The sequence below is a fragment of the Rhodamnia argentea genome, chromosome 4 (genome assembly GCF_020921035.1).
Source record: "Rhodamnia argentea isolate NSW1041297 chromosome 4, ASM2092103v1, whole genome shotgun sequence".
NCBI classification, from domain to species: domain Eukaryota; kingdom Viridiplantae; phylum Streptophyta; class Magnoliopsida; order Myrtales; family Myrtaceae; genus Rhodamnia; species Rhodamnia argentea.
Genome location: NC_063153.1, coordinates 23,780,480 through 23,795,622, shown reverse-complemented (window position 1 = coordinate 23,795,622; position 15,143 = coordinate 23,780,480). Strand labels below are relative to the sequence as shown.

General features: G+C 42.0%; 2 protein-coding genes across 5 annotated transcripts; both read right to left on the bottom strand.

Moving 5' to 3' along the window:
• Positions 1-5,023: 5,023 nt before the first annotated feature.
• LOC115740716 (WD repeat-containing protein 74) lies at positions 5,024-10,999 on the bottom strand. 4 transcript variants are annotated; one of them, XM_030674286.2, is made up of 12 exons: positions 10,694-10,999; positions 10,467-10,582; positions 9,550-9,579; positions 9,312-9,442; positions 8,863-9,045; positions 8,621-8,684; positions 8,431-8,538; positions 7,766-7,919; positions 7,336-7,425; positions 7,028-7,083; positions 5,772-5,829; positions 5,024-5,408 (listed from the first exon to the last, which is right to left on the bottom strand). In XM_030674286.2, the coding sequence occupies exons 1-12, from the start codon at positions 10,773-10,775 to the stop codon at positions 5,170-5,172; spliced, it is 1,311 nt and encodes a 436-aa protein (XP_030530146.1). In that variant the 5' UTR covers positions 10,776-10,999; the 3' UTR covers positions 5,024-5,169. The 4 variants fall into 4 exon arrangements, with proteins under 4 accessions (XP_030530146.1, XP_030530147.1, XP_048133879.1 ...); XM_030674287.2 differs by having other exon boundaries at positions 8,863-9,042; XM_048277922.1 differs by having other exon boundaries at positions 8,863-9,048; positions 9,315-9,442.
• Positions 11,000-12,229: 1,230 nt separating this feature from the next.
• LOC115740584 (glycine-rich cell wall structural protein 1-like) lies at positions 12,230-13,285 on the bottom strand. Its single transcript, XM_030674088.1, has one exon. It carries the CDS (start codon positions 13,283-13,285, stop codon positions 12,230-12,232), a length of 1,056 nt encoding a protein of 351 aa, XP_030529948.1.
• Between the last annotated feature and the right edge of the window lie 1,858 nt (positions 13,286-15,143).

Sequence of the window (15,143 nt, the reverse complement as noted above, 5' to 3'; positions counted from 1 at the left end):
TTGGAAGATAAGATGCCCCTTTCTCTATTCATGCCCAAAGAAGGACCGTCCCTACAACTTCCTAGCAAGATTTCTAGGTATTTTCGGAACACGTTTTCGCCTTATCTCGACCCATTCTCTACTCGCGCGTCATTGTCTTTCTCCAATAAGACGAAGGGATCTATAAATGGTTCATCCGGCTCGGCGTTCCTGTCCCTCAAAGCCAATCTCTATGCCCGATTCACGTTAATATTGTTTTGGAAGAAATTAAGGTAATTCACGACCTTTGTCACATCGGAATTGCCGATCCTTTAATTGCTTCTCGACTGGTGGAATTTTAAGCGTAGGTGCAGTTGACATTTCGTGGCACCTTCGAATTTCTTTTAGACTCGAGATTTATCTAGAATTAAAAGACTATTTGGAAAGAAAAAAAAATTACCAAGTCCAAATCTAGAACGTGGAGGGAAGTTAGCTAGATCCTTGCACCGGAATTCTTCGCCAGTTGGGTCAACACTCGCAATGATTCTAACACATGTTCAGCGAATGTTGGCATTGGAATAAAAATTGTCTACGGTCAATAATCGCATCATGATTTGAGGGCACATATATATAAAGTATGTATATAAAAGATATATGGAATTATTGATCTGCTCTGTAAATGATCGGATTAGGTGAATTCTCAACATTCCAAGCCTTAAGCGTTCTGTAGTCGATCTCTTGTTGACTCTTAGATGATTCATTGAAATAACAAGTGCGTGCTAATGCAAAGATGGATTACAGCTAATGCGCATCCTTCAACCCACCATAACCTCCCTAATACCAACTTCCGGTAAGTACTCGAAATAGATTAAGGGAAATCGGCGCCTCGCACCTCGACACGCGTCGAGCCGTGAAATCTAATTCCGAAGCTGCATAATCCCTTTTTGAGATCGGAAGGCTCGTCTCAACATCTCGTCGTTTCACGTCGATATTCTGGTTTTTCGGATCCAAGAATGGTTCATACCGGTACTGGTCATCCATGTCTTTACTCGGTTTAGTAAAATTGCTCGGCAAAGCGATCGACGGTGCAATTTACCCCTATTCAAGAAGAGTTTGATCTAATAGGCTCGATCTTGATTGTAACATGCCATACCCATCTCGAAATCTAGACACAGCGTGATGGAAAATCTTCTTGCGACCTCGGACCATGTGAGGATCGTGGCATACTTGCGACTACCGGCTCGAATTCGCCTAGAGTTAGCTCGAGAGAAAAAAGAAGGAAATTAATCAAGCGAGTCACCAGCATATCACCATTGTACATGGTGTTAGCAGAAACCCTACTCTGTGCTTTTTCCGTTCGACATCTTGGTCTTGTGTTTTCCATACTCGAAGTGGAGGCACCCCCACTGCCCTAAGCGGTTGACGCTTCCCTCGTACGCTCGTTGGTAAAGGATCACTTTTGGCTTCAGGCAACAGAAGAACACAGATCAGTTACTTATCAAGATCAAGAAACAGACGACTCGGTTCAGCAGGAAGTTCTTTTTTTTTTTAACTGGTTCTGGAGATGTTAGCCCTACATGTCCTTGTGGGCAACAAGGGCATTCATGAGCTGACGCTTCCTTTTTCGGCCGCGTCACATGTTAGGCTCGATGTGGGGAAGCCCCTGGCTAGAGAGGTTTGAATCTAAGCAAAAGAAGAAAGGCGTCCGGTCCTCGAAAAATGTCGGCATGTGAGAACAAAGAGCCCTAGAATCATTGAAACGACAGCAGACTGTTCGTGGCCATGCTATATCTACCTAAGCTGCTGTTGTTATAACCCAAGTTTCAATTTGAAGTAATATGCCAGCTAGTATATTGCAAACCCTGAGAATTCTTTCTTTCCCTTTAAACTTTTGTCTTTTGCTCCTTTCTGAGCATGTGGTTCTGGCGATTACTTTGCCATTCTTACAAAGCAAAGCGACCACCTTTGTTCTTGCCGGGACAATGATGCTTCGTTAAAAGAAGGAAAATCAAATGATTGGCCTGATGGGAACATTCTTAGCAGCGATTATCAGCTAAAAGTAGTTGCCTAGAATACCCAAGGAGGTAGAGAAGAGTCAAACTCAGGAAATAATAATCACTGGGAAAAATACTTGGGTTCATTTCTATTCGTCGAGAAAAAAAGGAAGAATTAAGAGGGCAAAGTCATGTGTGGACACAGTGTTCTTGGGTGTGAAGCCAAACAGTGAACTGAGAATTTGATTCTCTCTCGTTCGAAAAATGTCGCCTTTTTTTTCTGAGGTGTTCCTGTTTGCTCTCTCCAGTCTCCATTCCCTTCTTTATGGTATCCCTTTAGTTTAGCCTCTGTAAAGCGACGACTGTCACAAGAATAGCTCAGTCTGGTCGGCGCAAAAGAGATGGACTTTAAGAGCAAAGCAAACCCTCCATGACTAAACTTGAGAGAGAGAGAGAGTAATTTTGTTGCAGTGAGTTTGAACTTGGAAGGTCCCGCAAGCTGCGTTATGCCATTAAAGCAGCTAAAAGCTGGTGAGCCCAAATCTGTGGGTCATTGGGTAAAAGCTCGAGAAATCGAACAGCGTGATTCATGTGAAAGTGTTCACATGACGGATGAAATTTGGAGAGCGTAGACAAGGAACTATTCATGCTATTAAGTATAATGTCCATTCCGAAAATATTTCTATACGTGGTACGCATACATTGATCATAAATGAGATGATAAGGTGACGGGTCCGACAGTTCGAACGGTGTCTGGTGGCGTAACACTATCTTGTAGAATTATGTGAACTAGGACGAAGTGATTCACATGTTTAAATCGGTAAGTTGAAGTTCGATTTAACGGCTGCATACTCCTTAACGAAGAGTATATATCTTCCTAATATAGTTTGATCTCGGGGTAGATTGTGTCCGTTTCAAGCAATAGAATTTGTGAAGAGATTTCAACAGTCTCGACTTTTCCACGTTTGAAACTAACCGGTATCGTGAAAATTGTGAGATTGATCTCCACTTCCGTAAGTCAATCAAATTATCAAATGGAGATGCTATCTTGATATCTGAATGCCGTGACACTCACGCTCGCAGGAATGTTTTTGCGATTTTGCCTGGCGAAGGAGATCGATCACGAACGAAGAAGCAAACAAAACGAGGCCAATAAGATGACAGGATGATTAAGACTTATTATGTATTTGACCATTTTCATTTGGGATGGTTTCATCGTTTTGGTTGGATGCTGCGGTGGTGCTGTTCAAGACCGGAACAAACTGGGATCGCAATCACGCCAGAGTCTTACCTTTTCGTCTGGTCAAAGAACGGCGGTCTGCAAGTGCAAGCGAATATGAACATGACAGGAAGTGGGCGACTTCTTGGATGATGGATACCGAAGAAAAGTGGGCACAGCTAAACAGATGCAAACTCTCACGTGGATGTTTTACGTGCGACAGCTGCAACAAAGCTGTCTTGATAAGACCTGATCAGGCATCTGGTAAATCCAAATTATATCCCTTCCCTGCTCGCCATCAAGAAATAGAACCGACTAGTCCTAAGACAAAGGGTCGAGAACCTTAACGATTCGAAGTGCCAACACCGTGGTTCCTGCTACATAATTATCACAGTGAGAGAGATGTTATTTGGACTACTCCTAGCACTAGCAATGGCCAATGGATGAGGGGCCAGGCCGGGGCAATTCGGAGGGGCCATGCCTCACCGGGTGCTCGGCAGGCCCAAGCCCAATAGTGACCATTGGGTTAAAAAAAACAAAGGCTGTAGGTGACCATTCGGCCGAAGTAAAAAAATGAAAATCAACTTCTAATCCCTATAAATGACATTTCCGGTCTTTGACTTCGCCATGGGCCAAGGAGAAAGGTTCAAATTTTAACAAGGGAAATAATTTGTTAGTTATTTTCCTAGTTTTGTCATGAATTAATCAAATTTTAACTAGTTTTTTTTTTTTTTAAAAGCCGAGCCCAGGCATAACATGCCCGAGCCCCTATTTCTAACTACTATGTTGTCACATGATACACCGCTCGTGCAATGCATATCTCAGACAAAGTATTACCCAATTCAGCTGTATCCTTGCATTGCAAGATAACGACCACTTTTGTCTACATGCAATCAAAACGAGAGTACATAATCTGCATTCTCACAACAAGATGATCATAATATTCATTCACGACATCTTATAATGCGAACTATATCTTCACAATTGCTTCAGATGGACAGATTTGAAGATGCTCTTTATGAAGAGATATTTCCGAATCATGTTACAGTGTTAGTAATTGAGACAAGATGACATGACTTGACCCTAGGGGTGAGCATGAGCCGGGTGGGTCGGATCCGGACCTAGACCCCGAAACCGACCCTGTTATAATCGGTTCCCAGTTTTTGGAACCAAGAACCGACCCCGTTTGTCTTGGAACCTGTTTTAGAACCGACCCTATTTTTCGGTCCTGTTTCGGGGTCTACCCGAGAACCTGTTTTCCTTTTTTTTTTCATCAAAATAATATGAGCATTGATGAAATGAGCAACAAAAATTGTAATACACGAAATGCAACAATCCAAAAAATAATAATAAATAATAGTATGATCCACTAAAAGCAACAAACCCCGATATAAAAAATAAAAGTTGCAATCCACCAAAAGCAACAATGATCCTCCGTAACGCTGAATTAACATAGTGCAAGTCTTTCTATCACACTTCAATTTTCGTTGTACCCATTAAAAAAGAACTGAAATTGTAGGATCCAAATAACATGCTAAAAGACACCACATTAAGCGCGGATGAACCAGCACTAGAAAAACTCAAATACCACGAGCATAAAACCAAAATCATAGTTATTTGGACACTACATTAGGGTTTCTTTTTTTTTTTTAAGTAACTAAAAACCGGTTCTAAAACCGGTCCGGATGAGTCTTCACCTAGAATCGGGAACTGGACCGGTTTCAACCGGTTCCCAAAAATTGGAACCGAAACCCGGACCTGTTTGAGCAAGAACCGATTACCGACCCTGTTTTTCGGGTGGGCCGATCCGGGTTCCGGGTAAACCCGGTCCGGTTGCACACCCCTACTTGACCCAAAGCTTTTAATAAATAACAAAACTTCTGAACGGCGCTCGCTTGGTATGTAACTTACTCATGAGTATCCAGTGGATTCACAGGGGCCGAGGATTGACCCAATCACATTACTTGTCGACTGTAAGTGCTTGCATACTATCTCCGGTCACAATGCATCATCATCAGCTAATGTCTTCACTCTTTTGATTTTCTTCTTACGGTTCAGCTTTTCGATTCCACCATTCTCTTTACCGGATGTCTTGTGATCTCTGCCTTCTTCATGTGTCTTCTTCTTCTTCTTCTTCTTCCTCTTCACTAGGAGCGTCCCATCCTCATATTGGGTTTCATCTACCCTATGCCTCTGGGCCTCATTTTCCGTCACATCTCGTGCATTTTGGACAGGTTCTGCTCAAGCATATGCACAGTGAAGATCCATCACCAAAGTAAAAGGACACGTTATGGAAATTAATGGGTAATGAAGGAAATGTGACCACTTCTTGAGACATTAGATCAAGCTCAAAATTTGAACTCCAGGATGCACGATTTAATAGAAGAAGTGCATTCTTTTTGGTTTAGCCGAGGAGTAAGAAGTACAATCAACTGTACAATTTGCGTTCTTGATCAGCTTCCCCATGATCTTTTGTGGAGACGTTTATACAAACGTATTATAGAGCAAATACTTGCCTCTCAGAATCTAGGCAACAAGCAGAACCAAAAAGATAGAGAAGGAAGATTCCAAGTCACTACAGCAAGTAATGAGGACGTTACCTTCATCAGCAAAACCAGAATCAAAGAGGACACTGTTGAGGTGCTGTTTCAAAAAGACCTGTGCGCATTGATGCATTATTAAATCAACAACCCAGTCAATGTCATAAAGATGCTATTAACACTCCAGATCGATTTGAGGTACGTCATAAAGATGCTATTGACGATCCAAACCAATTCGAGGCATAAGAAAGTCATAGAGATCACAAGATATGTCAATATGAGGTCTCAGGAATCATACAAAAACAAGACTTGTCCATATAGTGAAGTACAATAGATGGGAAACAAATTGGCAAATTAATTCAGGAAGAGAGGCTCTGAAGCCAAAGAGATGCAACAGGTGGATCGAGATTCCTCAGCTTTAGTACCAATATGTGCCTTTGTTCTAGTTAGGTCCAACAATTCCCTCATGTAATCAATTGGATCCGCCAGACAAAATTGAGCCACTGCTTCTACAGGCAAAACCAAAACAACACATCCATGCTAGTTTATTAGGGCATTCTTTAGCCATTGGACATGATGAAATCATCCCTTCAAACTGTAACTTAATTGCCCTCTTTGATTCCTATATGGCACTCTCAACTTCAGGAAATAATACCATCTTCTTCGCCTCATGAGCTTTCAGGGAATAGTCAAACTATTACTGCTTCACTCCCAGCTACAGTCGACACCCTAACCACAAAACCGTGATTTAAGTGCCCAGGAAGCGCTAACGTTCTACTCGTAGTCAAAATAACAGTGTCCGAGTCCTTGCTAAGTTCAATTTCATTCATTTTGACCTGGAGACCTCTCTCCCAATGCTGCTATGCCCTTCTAATTCTTCAAGTACAAACTTCTCCATCAATTTTGCACACAAAAAAAAAAAAAAACTTTTTCATTCAAAAAAAGTGAAAAATTAGAGGTCATGTACAGAATGAGTACTATCTTCAACATAAAAAGTTTACTACGGGTGTTTGTTTCGTAGAAAATGAATGATTTGAAAAACAAACAGAGCCTAAAAGGAGAAAAGTTCTGACAGGAATCACATTAGTATTACAAGCTCATAAATATAGAAGTATGTCCTCCATTTATAGACTGAGAATGTACACGTAATTTTTTTATGTACTTGCCTAACTAAATTTCGTAAGATACAGTATCATTCGTGTCAAAATCCACATAGTTCTTGCTGCACATTCCAGATCTTTTCCAGCAACAGACTAGCATAATTTAGTAGTAATTGCAATATCTGAAAAAAGGTCCCAAAGACAGACGTAACATACCGCAGAAAGAAGTTGTCGCGACTTCACATCCCAAAGACGCAAATAGCTATCAAGTCCTAGAAGCAAATCAAGCTTTTGACTCAGTGCGAGAGAGAGAGAGAGAGAGAGAGAGAGAGAGAGAGAGAGAGAGAGCACAGAAACAAACAAAAGCACAAACAAATTCGCTAGCCCTGACAGACTCCAACTTAAAATAAATAAATAAATCCCTACTCCAACTTAACAGCAAGTTCACACTAAAAAAGTTGGGATCTGGACTACACAACCGTTAACCCACAAAGCAGATAGCAAGCCAAAACACAGGTGCTGACCACAAGATGCTATCACTGGGAAGTCTGGATGTCTGGATATATATCGGATGCTTCCAGAACACTTCCCCAGAAAGCATCCTAGCAATTTTCCTGGCAAAGAATCCTACCATCAGTGCACTTATTGAGAAACTAAAATATTAACAGGTATCTATATGAATGACTTAGCCTTTGACAAATATTATGCCCTGACATCATAATAGTGCAAGCCCAAGCCTAACATTCAGGAAAACCAATGCTTAAGCCCGCCCTTGAAATAAATTTTGAAAGAAAGCTCGGTTAGACATGAAGGGCCCAGGTCAAATTCTTGAACCATAGGCAAAAACCCAAATTTAGCCCTTCCACATGGGCAGAATTGTCAGGCCTGTCAGGCCACGTGACCATTAGTCAGGTTTGTGTCAAATCATTACCATATGTCTAATCAGAAAAGTACCTGTGCGCATGTCAAATGATGCAAGATCTCCAGATCCATTCCCAACATAGACTGTATAACCGTCTATATCCTCAGTAACTGCTTTAATGGGAGTTTCCCGGAAATCAAACGATAAAACAGGTCTGCGCTGAGCAGAAATATCATATAGGCGGACCTGTCATCAAAGTGAAAGCCACCATATGTTATTTGAGTGACATGTTCCAAAAATAACTACAATGCACAATCATACTTCAGCAGTGTGGAAAATGCAGAGCCTTCCGTCTCGACCTACAGCTTAATTTTCATCTCATCTTAATGAGCATTGTTGGACCGGATGTAAATTAAACAAACTAAGCTTTCGGTAAAGCAAAACAGATACGCAACCAAGGAGAGCCCTCAACAAGGTGGAAATTACAGACTAACATTATCATCAACATTTTCCTTTTCTTCGTTCAGATATGCCATTTCATAAGAAAAACTTCATATATTTTCCTTGACTCTAGGTTCTTCTCTCTATATTATTCCAAAGGTATCAAAGTATTCTCATACAACATATTCTTGAAAAATTAGATCTAAGGTCAAGAAGGTATCTCGACGACAATTCCCCAGGCGTCTTGCTTCCACAATACCTTTTACAATCAGCCCCTATATTGTCAATTGAAGAATTTCAAACTTATGAAACTTACCTGACGACTATTAGTACCAGCCACGACTTTACGATGATCGTCTTTGCAAAGGAATGTTGCAGAGGTAAACCAAGTAGGCGTGAAAATTCCAAGGTTGTTCTTTGGGGGCTACACAATGCTTATAAATAAGCCACATGCTGGATGGAAAGAGACAACTGTAAGACTCATTCAGTAATGCAATAACGCTCACCGATTTTGCTGTCCACATCCTACTGCACTTGTCAAGATCCCAAATGTTAAGTTCAACCCCTTTGCTGATTTCAAAGAAAAAACATCTGTTACTTTGATGACCGAAATAAAATTTGAAAGGAAAGCATACGCATTTTAGCCAAATGATGGCCATGGCAAGCACACAAACTGGGCAACCAGTGGGATCGAAATTACAAGACTTTTTGCTGTTGTGGCTGGATTACATGAAATGAAAGCACTCACCCCCCTGCCACGGCATAATTTTCACTTCCATCCACTTTACAACACAGCACACTCCCTGCAGCACATACATTCCATTTATTTGTTGTGCTAGTGGAGACACAGTCTTCAGGTGAATCCGTAACTTCAAAGGATCTCATAACTGCATTTCCCTTGGTTGTACATGAAAGTAAAGTGCATGACCTATTGATGGAGCCAAAGGAAAACATTACGAAAATATACACGAGGATGGGAAATCAGAAAATAATCTGAAGTACATGTCAGATGAAAGCATAAACGAACAATGCAAAAACCTTATGACAAGAAAAAGAATTCCAGAAACATTTATTACCACAGATTTAAACTTAAAACGGGAGACAAGAAGACAGATGGTATTAGCTAGATAAGCATACCCAGTAAAGTTGCAATCTGACATGAATGGGACTGAAGCATAACTAACAAAAATGGCATACCTGGACCTTTCCTCTGTTCTCTCTCTTCTGAATACATGTAACCCAATAATAGGATCATCTTCAGGTTTTGTGTCAATGGCATCAGAAATTACAACTCGAGTATCCCCATTAAGAGGGTCAAGGAGCTCAATCTGTCAAATGTACTCGGAAGATACATGATCAAAATAGGGCCACTTATGCCTGGCATCATCAGGTGGAATTACAGTATATATGCAGAGAACTCCATGATGTGACTTACCTTACCACATTTTCTGGCAACTGCTAGCATCTGCAAGATCAAAAGGCAGCCCAATTAATTCTTTAAGCAACGTATCACAAGGTACAAAAGCTTTCTAAAACATGCAAACGACACAATGGGCTCCAATCTTTGTATGTAAAGATTGAGGGGATAAGCTCCTACTAGTAAAACAAAAATAAATGTGCTCAACATATGCCAAATCGGTTCCGACAGTGAGACATATTGAAAGAGCTGCAGCATATCCGATGTAATACCAAGCATGCCATTCAGTCGAATGACCGCATAAGTCAGCTATTTTTTCCTGAAGAATTGGCAATGCTTGTAATAGAAGTACTGTCAAAGCACTGGAAAAGCAATGCCTAGACTCTGCAAAACTACTAACTCATGAGACAACAAGTTGCATTCCATGACATCCTTTCTCGATAATTGCATCTCTCCGAAGTCTCATCGGAAACGCAAATGCCATCTTCCGTCAAATGCAGCTAGCTATATGATAATATCCACCTCTTCATTAAATTGAGAAGCCTAAAGCACGCCTTTCCATTGTCAATATGATCTCAATAGCTGAGAGCTTCCACCTAGCAACTAAGAACCCTTCATGGGCCCCCCATAAAAGAATTGGACAGGGATAAACGAATTGTCCAATTCTTATGTCCAGCAGTTCTTATATTGACAAGGAGCAAAAACTTAAAATAACCCATCTTAAGTGATCAAAAGTAGCTGACATAAGAAGTAAATCACGGTGCGCATAAATTTGGCTAAATGGAGGCATACATTGCACCAAACAACTACGTAGGCGTGAATAATGATTGCCAATCCACCCGAACATACTAATACGTGCGCAAAAAGTGCCGAGGCACTGAATATCAATAGTCCTGAGTAGAGCTACAACACTCACAGGTGGCAAGAATACATACAGGGTTGCGCTTGCAGCCGTCAATGGATGCGGCAAGCACGCAATTACGCGATTCCGGCTCGCCCCAGCGCTCGACCACCTTAGGAACACCTCCTTGCTTACCTCTAGCTTCAACAACTGGCATCGCCGAGCACAAACAAAGCGTTAATTACCACACTCGCCATACGCAGTGAAGAAGCGAGCTCGAGAGCAGAAGCGAGCTCTTTTAGCCGCGATTAGTAGCTTTACCTTTCACGAGACCAAGGACATCGAAGGTTAGGGCCCGAAACGGAGGGCAACCAGGGGACTCCACCGTCGTCGTGCGTGGCATGTTCTACGGGGCTATGGGGCGACCTACGCTCAGAATCTTTCGTCGATTCAATAGGAACAGAGACGACGGAGATTAAGCTAGAGTTATGGACCGCCGACTCAATGCTATCTCCAAGTTTCGCCGGCAAAATTATACGAATCAGGGTTTAGGATTCGACCCAAAAAAAAATTAGGGTTTTAAGCCTGAGGGCGATGTGCAGTTCGGACCGAGGAACCTTTGCGGGTCTCAACCTGGTCGGGTCAAACCCGAGGCAATTTTCTTTTATTTGCTCTTTTTTTTCTTTCTATTGAAAGAATCTAATTCAATTTTGACTCATTGTTCCGTCCAAAACAAAATCATGAACACGTGTGGCTTTTTATCAATTTAGCTAAATCTCAATATCAAACCGTCTTACCAATAAATATATATATCAAATCGAAAAAGTAATTCATTATCGAGCAAAAGATTACTGTATAATGAAAAAAGGAAAATTGAAATAATAGATACTAAATTTTGATCGAATGTATGATTAGCATACATGTAGATCGTTCATTTTATTGATCATATGATTAATAATTAATAACTATGAGGCAATTATGGCTTGTCTAACTTGAAATTGAACTAGATCGAAGTTCCGAAGTCAATTGCCTATGAGTAGCCTCAATACGAGCTCGTTGGAGGTTGATGATCGGCCACTAAGTGCTTTTAAGGAAAGAGAGAGCAAAGAGCTAGCGAGATGAAATAAAAAGAAGCGCGACGAGAAGGTTGGTTATCGCGAATAACGACCGTCGGTAGCTTCGACGGAGGTGGAGGCGGCATGCGAGTGTGCCGAACAAATCGACGAATAAAACTTATATGGAAAGAGCCCTTAGTTTTTTCCAGTTATACTATACTAACAAGTATCGCATTATTTTATGAGATTATGCCAATTACATTTTAAGAATTCATAGGACCCATATTGAGTCCCACTCATATTTCCAATAGGTTTTTGCACTATGATTAATTTTTTGCATCATATAATTTATAAACTAAAGTTCGATAAAATATTTTTCCCGATCCATTACTCTAACGCAACTTACACGATGATTGTACATTCTATAAAATGGATTTTCAGGTAATTTAATTTTTCGGATTATGCTACATACCTTGGCCCCAAAAAAATTCTTCACTTATTATAATCTTATTCAACAACGATAATCATCCTGTGACGAGCTCAAACAATGACAAGAATGAAATACAATGACAACTACAAAAGAAAACGAAATGGTGGAATAAGACGCACGGTTCTTGGAGACCTTTACAAGCCTTAAATGAAAATAGTGAATCAACGAGACTAGGTCTATTATAAGAAATAATTACATTTATTTTGATGCGACACAACTTCGATAAACAAAACATTTGCGAATTACAAAGTTTTGGGATAAGACAATCGTGCAAGGGCACCGAGGCCATTGACGTACGAAGACCAGTAGCCCTCATGGATTTTCCGCGAGCTGAACGGAGTCACCAAATTTGCCGATCCCACCACCAGAACCGGCTCCACCGCCGATGCCTCCTCTACCACCGCCTCCACCACCTCCTCTGCCGCCGCCGCCAATGCCAACTCCAGCATCAACCCTACCTCCTACACCCCCACCGATACCTCCATCGCCGCCACCTCCTCCCCCACCGATTCCGCCTCCTATCCATCCACCGCCGCCTATGCCGCCTCCAAATCCCCCACCAGTTCCACCACCAACTCCTCCACCAGCACCGCCTCCACCACCAATGCCACCTCCAATGCTTCCACCACCACCAATCCCGCCACCGACACCACTGCCTTTCCCAATCCCACCACCACCACCGCCTCCACCGCCGCCTCCGCCGCCAATGCCTCCCCCTCCTCCAACACCTCCACCACCACCGATGCCACCACCAATGCCACCTCCGACTCCACCGCCAATTCCTCCACCACCTCCTTTTCCAATCCCTCCACCAATTCCTCCTCCACCGCCACCGAATCCACCACCTCCTCCAGAGGCACCTCCAGCGCCTCCACCACCACCAACTCCTCCAGCGCCACCTCCACCCCCTCCAGTGCCTCCACCACTTCCTTTTCCAATTCCACCCCCTACACCTTCTCCTGCACCACCACCCCCGCCAATGCCACCACCTCCACCGCCTCCGCCACCTCCCCCGTGGTGATGATTCTTTTCCCTTTTGCGGTGTTTCTTTGTACCACCTCCACCGCCCTTCCCAACACAATCAGGCTTCTGAAGACCATGAACGCCAAGCGTCCCAGAACTAGAACTGAAACCCACTCCTTTTCCGAAGCTAAAAGAGGGTCCATAGCTAAACCCTGTCCTTCCTCCGTAACCACTGGCTGCTCTATCGATCCGACCATCATTATCGTCGAAGAACCACTTCGGCTTCTTCAACTCGTCGCTGGCCTGATTCTTCTCCCCCAGCTGCCTGCTCTCTGCACACACACACACACTGCACGCCACAAAAGCTAGAGCTAAAACCATGACAATAGATCTCACGACGGCCATCACACTTACAGGCTACCAACCACGAATCGATCTGTGAGCACGCTACCCTGTTCATGCATGGACCATGCAAAACACAATGAACGATCTGAGGGTCGTATAGGCTTTATATAGAGAGGGATCTCGTGAATATTGGACGGTCAAGTTGGTCAACTTGGCATCTCTTTTTCATGGCGAAGAGAAAGAGAATTGAATATTATGGGGTTCGAAGTTGGGACGTTCTCTCTTTTAACTTTACCAGTTGGGTCACCGCTCTGAAACTTTACATTTAATCGTACAGTTTGGCCATTCCAGCTCAGTCGCGTGATCTTCTACGTGATTATCCTATTCCTCCATTCATGATTGCTTCTGTGATCTTTCCAAAAACCTCTCTCTCTCTCTCTCTCTCTCTCTCTCTCTCGTGTCGAGTATCGAACTCAGCCTTTAATGGAAAAGACGAATGGAGAAGGCAACTACCCATGCAAGAATCTCATGCTCCATGGAAAAGCTCGGACGTGTTTCAAATTACTGCAAGTGTTGGAAATCAGGAAAGAGAATGCGCAGTTAAGGATTTGGCACACTATGCTTTAAATGCCACCAAAGCCACATTGACTTGCTTCTCGTTAAGAATCATTTATGCTTTTTTTTGTTTTTCGTTCTTTTGGTAGTAAATATTCCATAATTTGGTTTTCAAAATAGAATAGTGATTGTACTATCCTAGGACCGTGTCTTTTGTTTGATTTACCCGGAGTATGCAACAGATCATCTAGGTTCCGCGTTATATTACCAGAACTTACACTTCCGTTGCTTTTCACATGTAAAGATGATTAAAGTCCAACTTCGCCGCTGTGATTATCAACTTTAATTCAAGTTTTTAACAACTTTTCTCTAGTTAAGTTACCAGTTGATTATGCGTTGCTAACTTCTATTTGAGCCAGTTGCCGACCTTTATTTTTCTTTTTCTTTTTTTTTTTCTAATACGAACTTTTTTTTAATCTCCAACAAAAAAGGGACTTCTCATCTTTTACAAACTTTCTTTTATTTATCTTCTTACGCTTTAAATTACCAACTATTTTATGATTTTACCAACCTTTAATTGAGTGACTTATCAACAGTTCTCTGATTAAGTTGCTCACTAGTTGTGGGTAATCATCATTTATTTATTTATTTTTCTGTAAATTGCTTGCCTTTCTATCAAGTTACCGATGTTATTTGTTGCTTACCAAATTTTCAAATGTACTCGTACTTTTCCGAAATAGAGACAGGTTGATCGCCGCCTGTACGGCACTAGATTTAAGACTAGTTGTAGACGAGATAGAAAAGTTCAAATAAGGGTTAGAAGTGGATGAGATTTCTCAAAAGATGGCTCGATGTAAACATTGCCTTAAATAAGGGTTTCAATTGGCCATTTAATCTCAAATAAGGATCTAAGCTCACCAGCCGATCAAATCTCCATTGGTTAGCGAGTACATGCTAATCCAACAGCACAATTAGAGGCACAATCATCCCTGTTCATCTTCTTCGTGCTTGAGCTTGGAGGAAAGTTGTAGATCTCAAGTTCACCTCCATCTTTGGGGTGGCAATTACTCCGCTTAGGACTTATTTCTCCGATATCATGCTAGATTTTCATTACCAACTATTCTAAAAGCTTAAACTGTTAGATGAAAGCGTGGTTTAATATTTGATTACTCCAATACCTCCTTCTCCCCCTCTTTCATCTTCACCAATATCCCCGAGTATTCGAATCTCGGTGGCCACGGCCTCGTCTTCGCTGTCTATGCTACCATGGACCTCCAAACCCTGCCTAGCCAATATATGGGCCTCTTCAATGCCAACAACGTTAGTTCTTCAACCACCTCTTTGCTGTCGAGCTCGACGTTGT

Bases quoted from the DNA above. Each gene is read 5' to 3' on its own strand.
- LOC115740716 (XM_030674286.2), bottom strand. From the start codon at position 10,775: ATGCCACGCACGACGACGGTGGAGTCCCCTGGTTGCCCTCCGTTTCGG. The intron at 8,539-8,620 runs GTGAGCGTTATT...AGCATTGTGTAG, and splicing joins GGATGTGGACAGCAAAATCG to CCCCCAAAGAACAACCTTGG. The intron at 7,084-7,335 runs GTCAGCACCTGT...ATTTGCTTCTAG, and splicing joins CCCAGTGATAGCATCTTGTG to GACTTGATAGCTATTTGCGT.
- LOC115740584 (XM_030674088.1), bottom strand. From the start codon at position 13,285: ATGGCCGTCGTGAGATCTATTGTCATGGTTTTAGCTCTAGCTTTTGTG.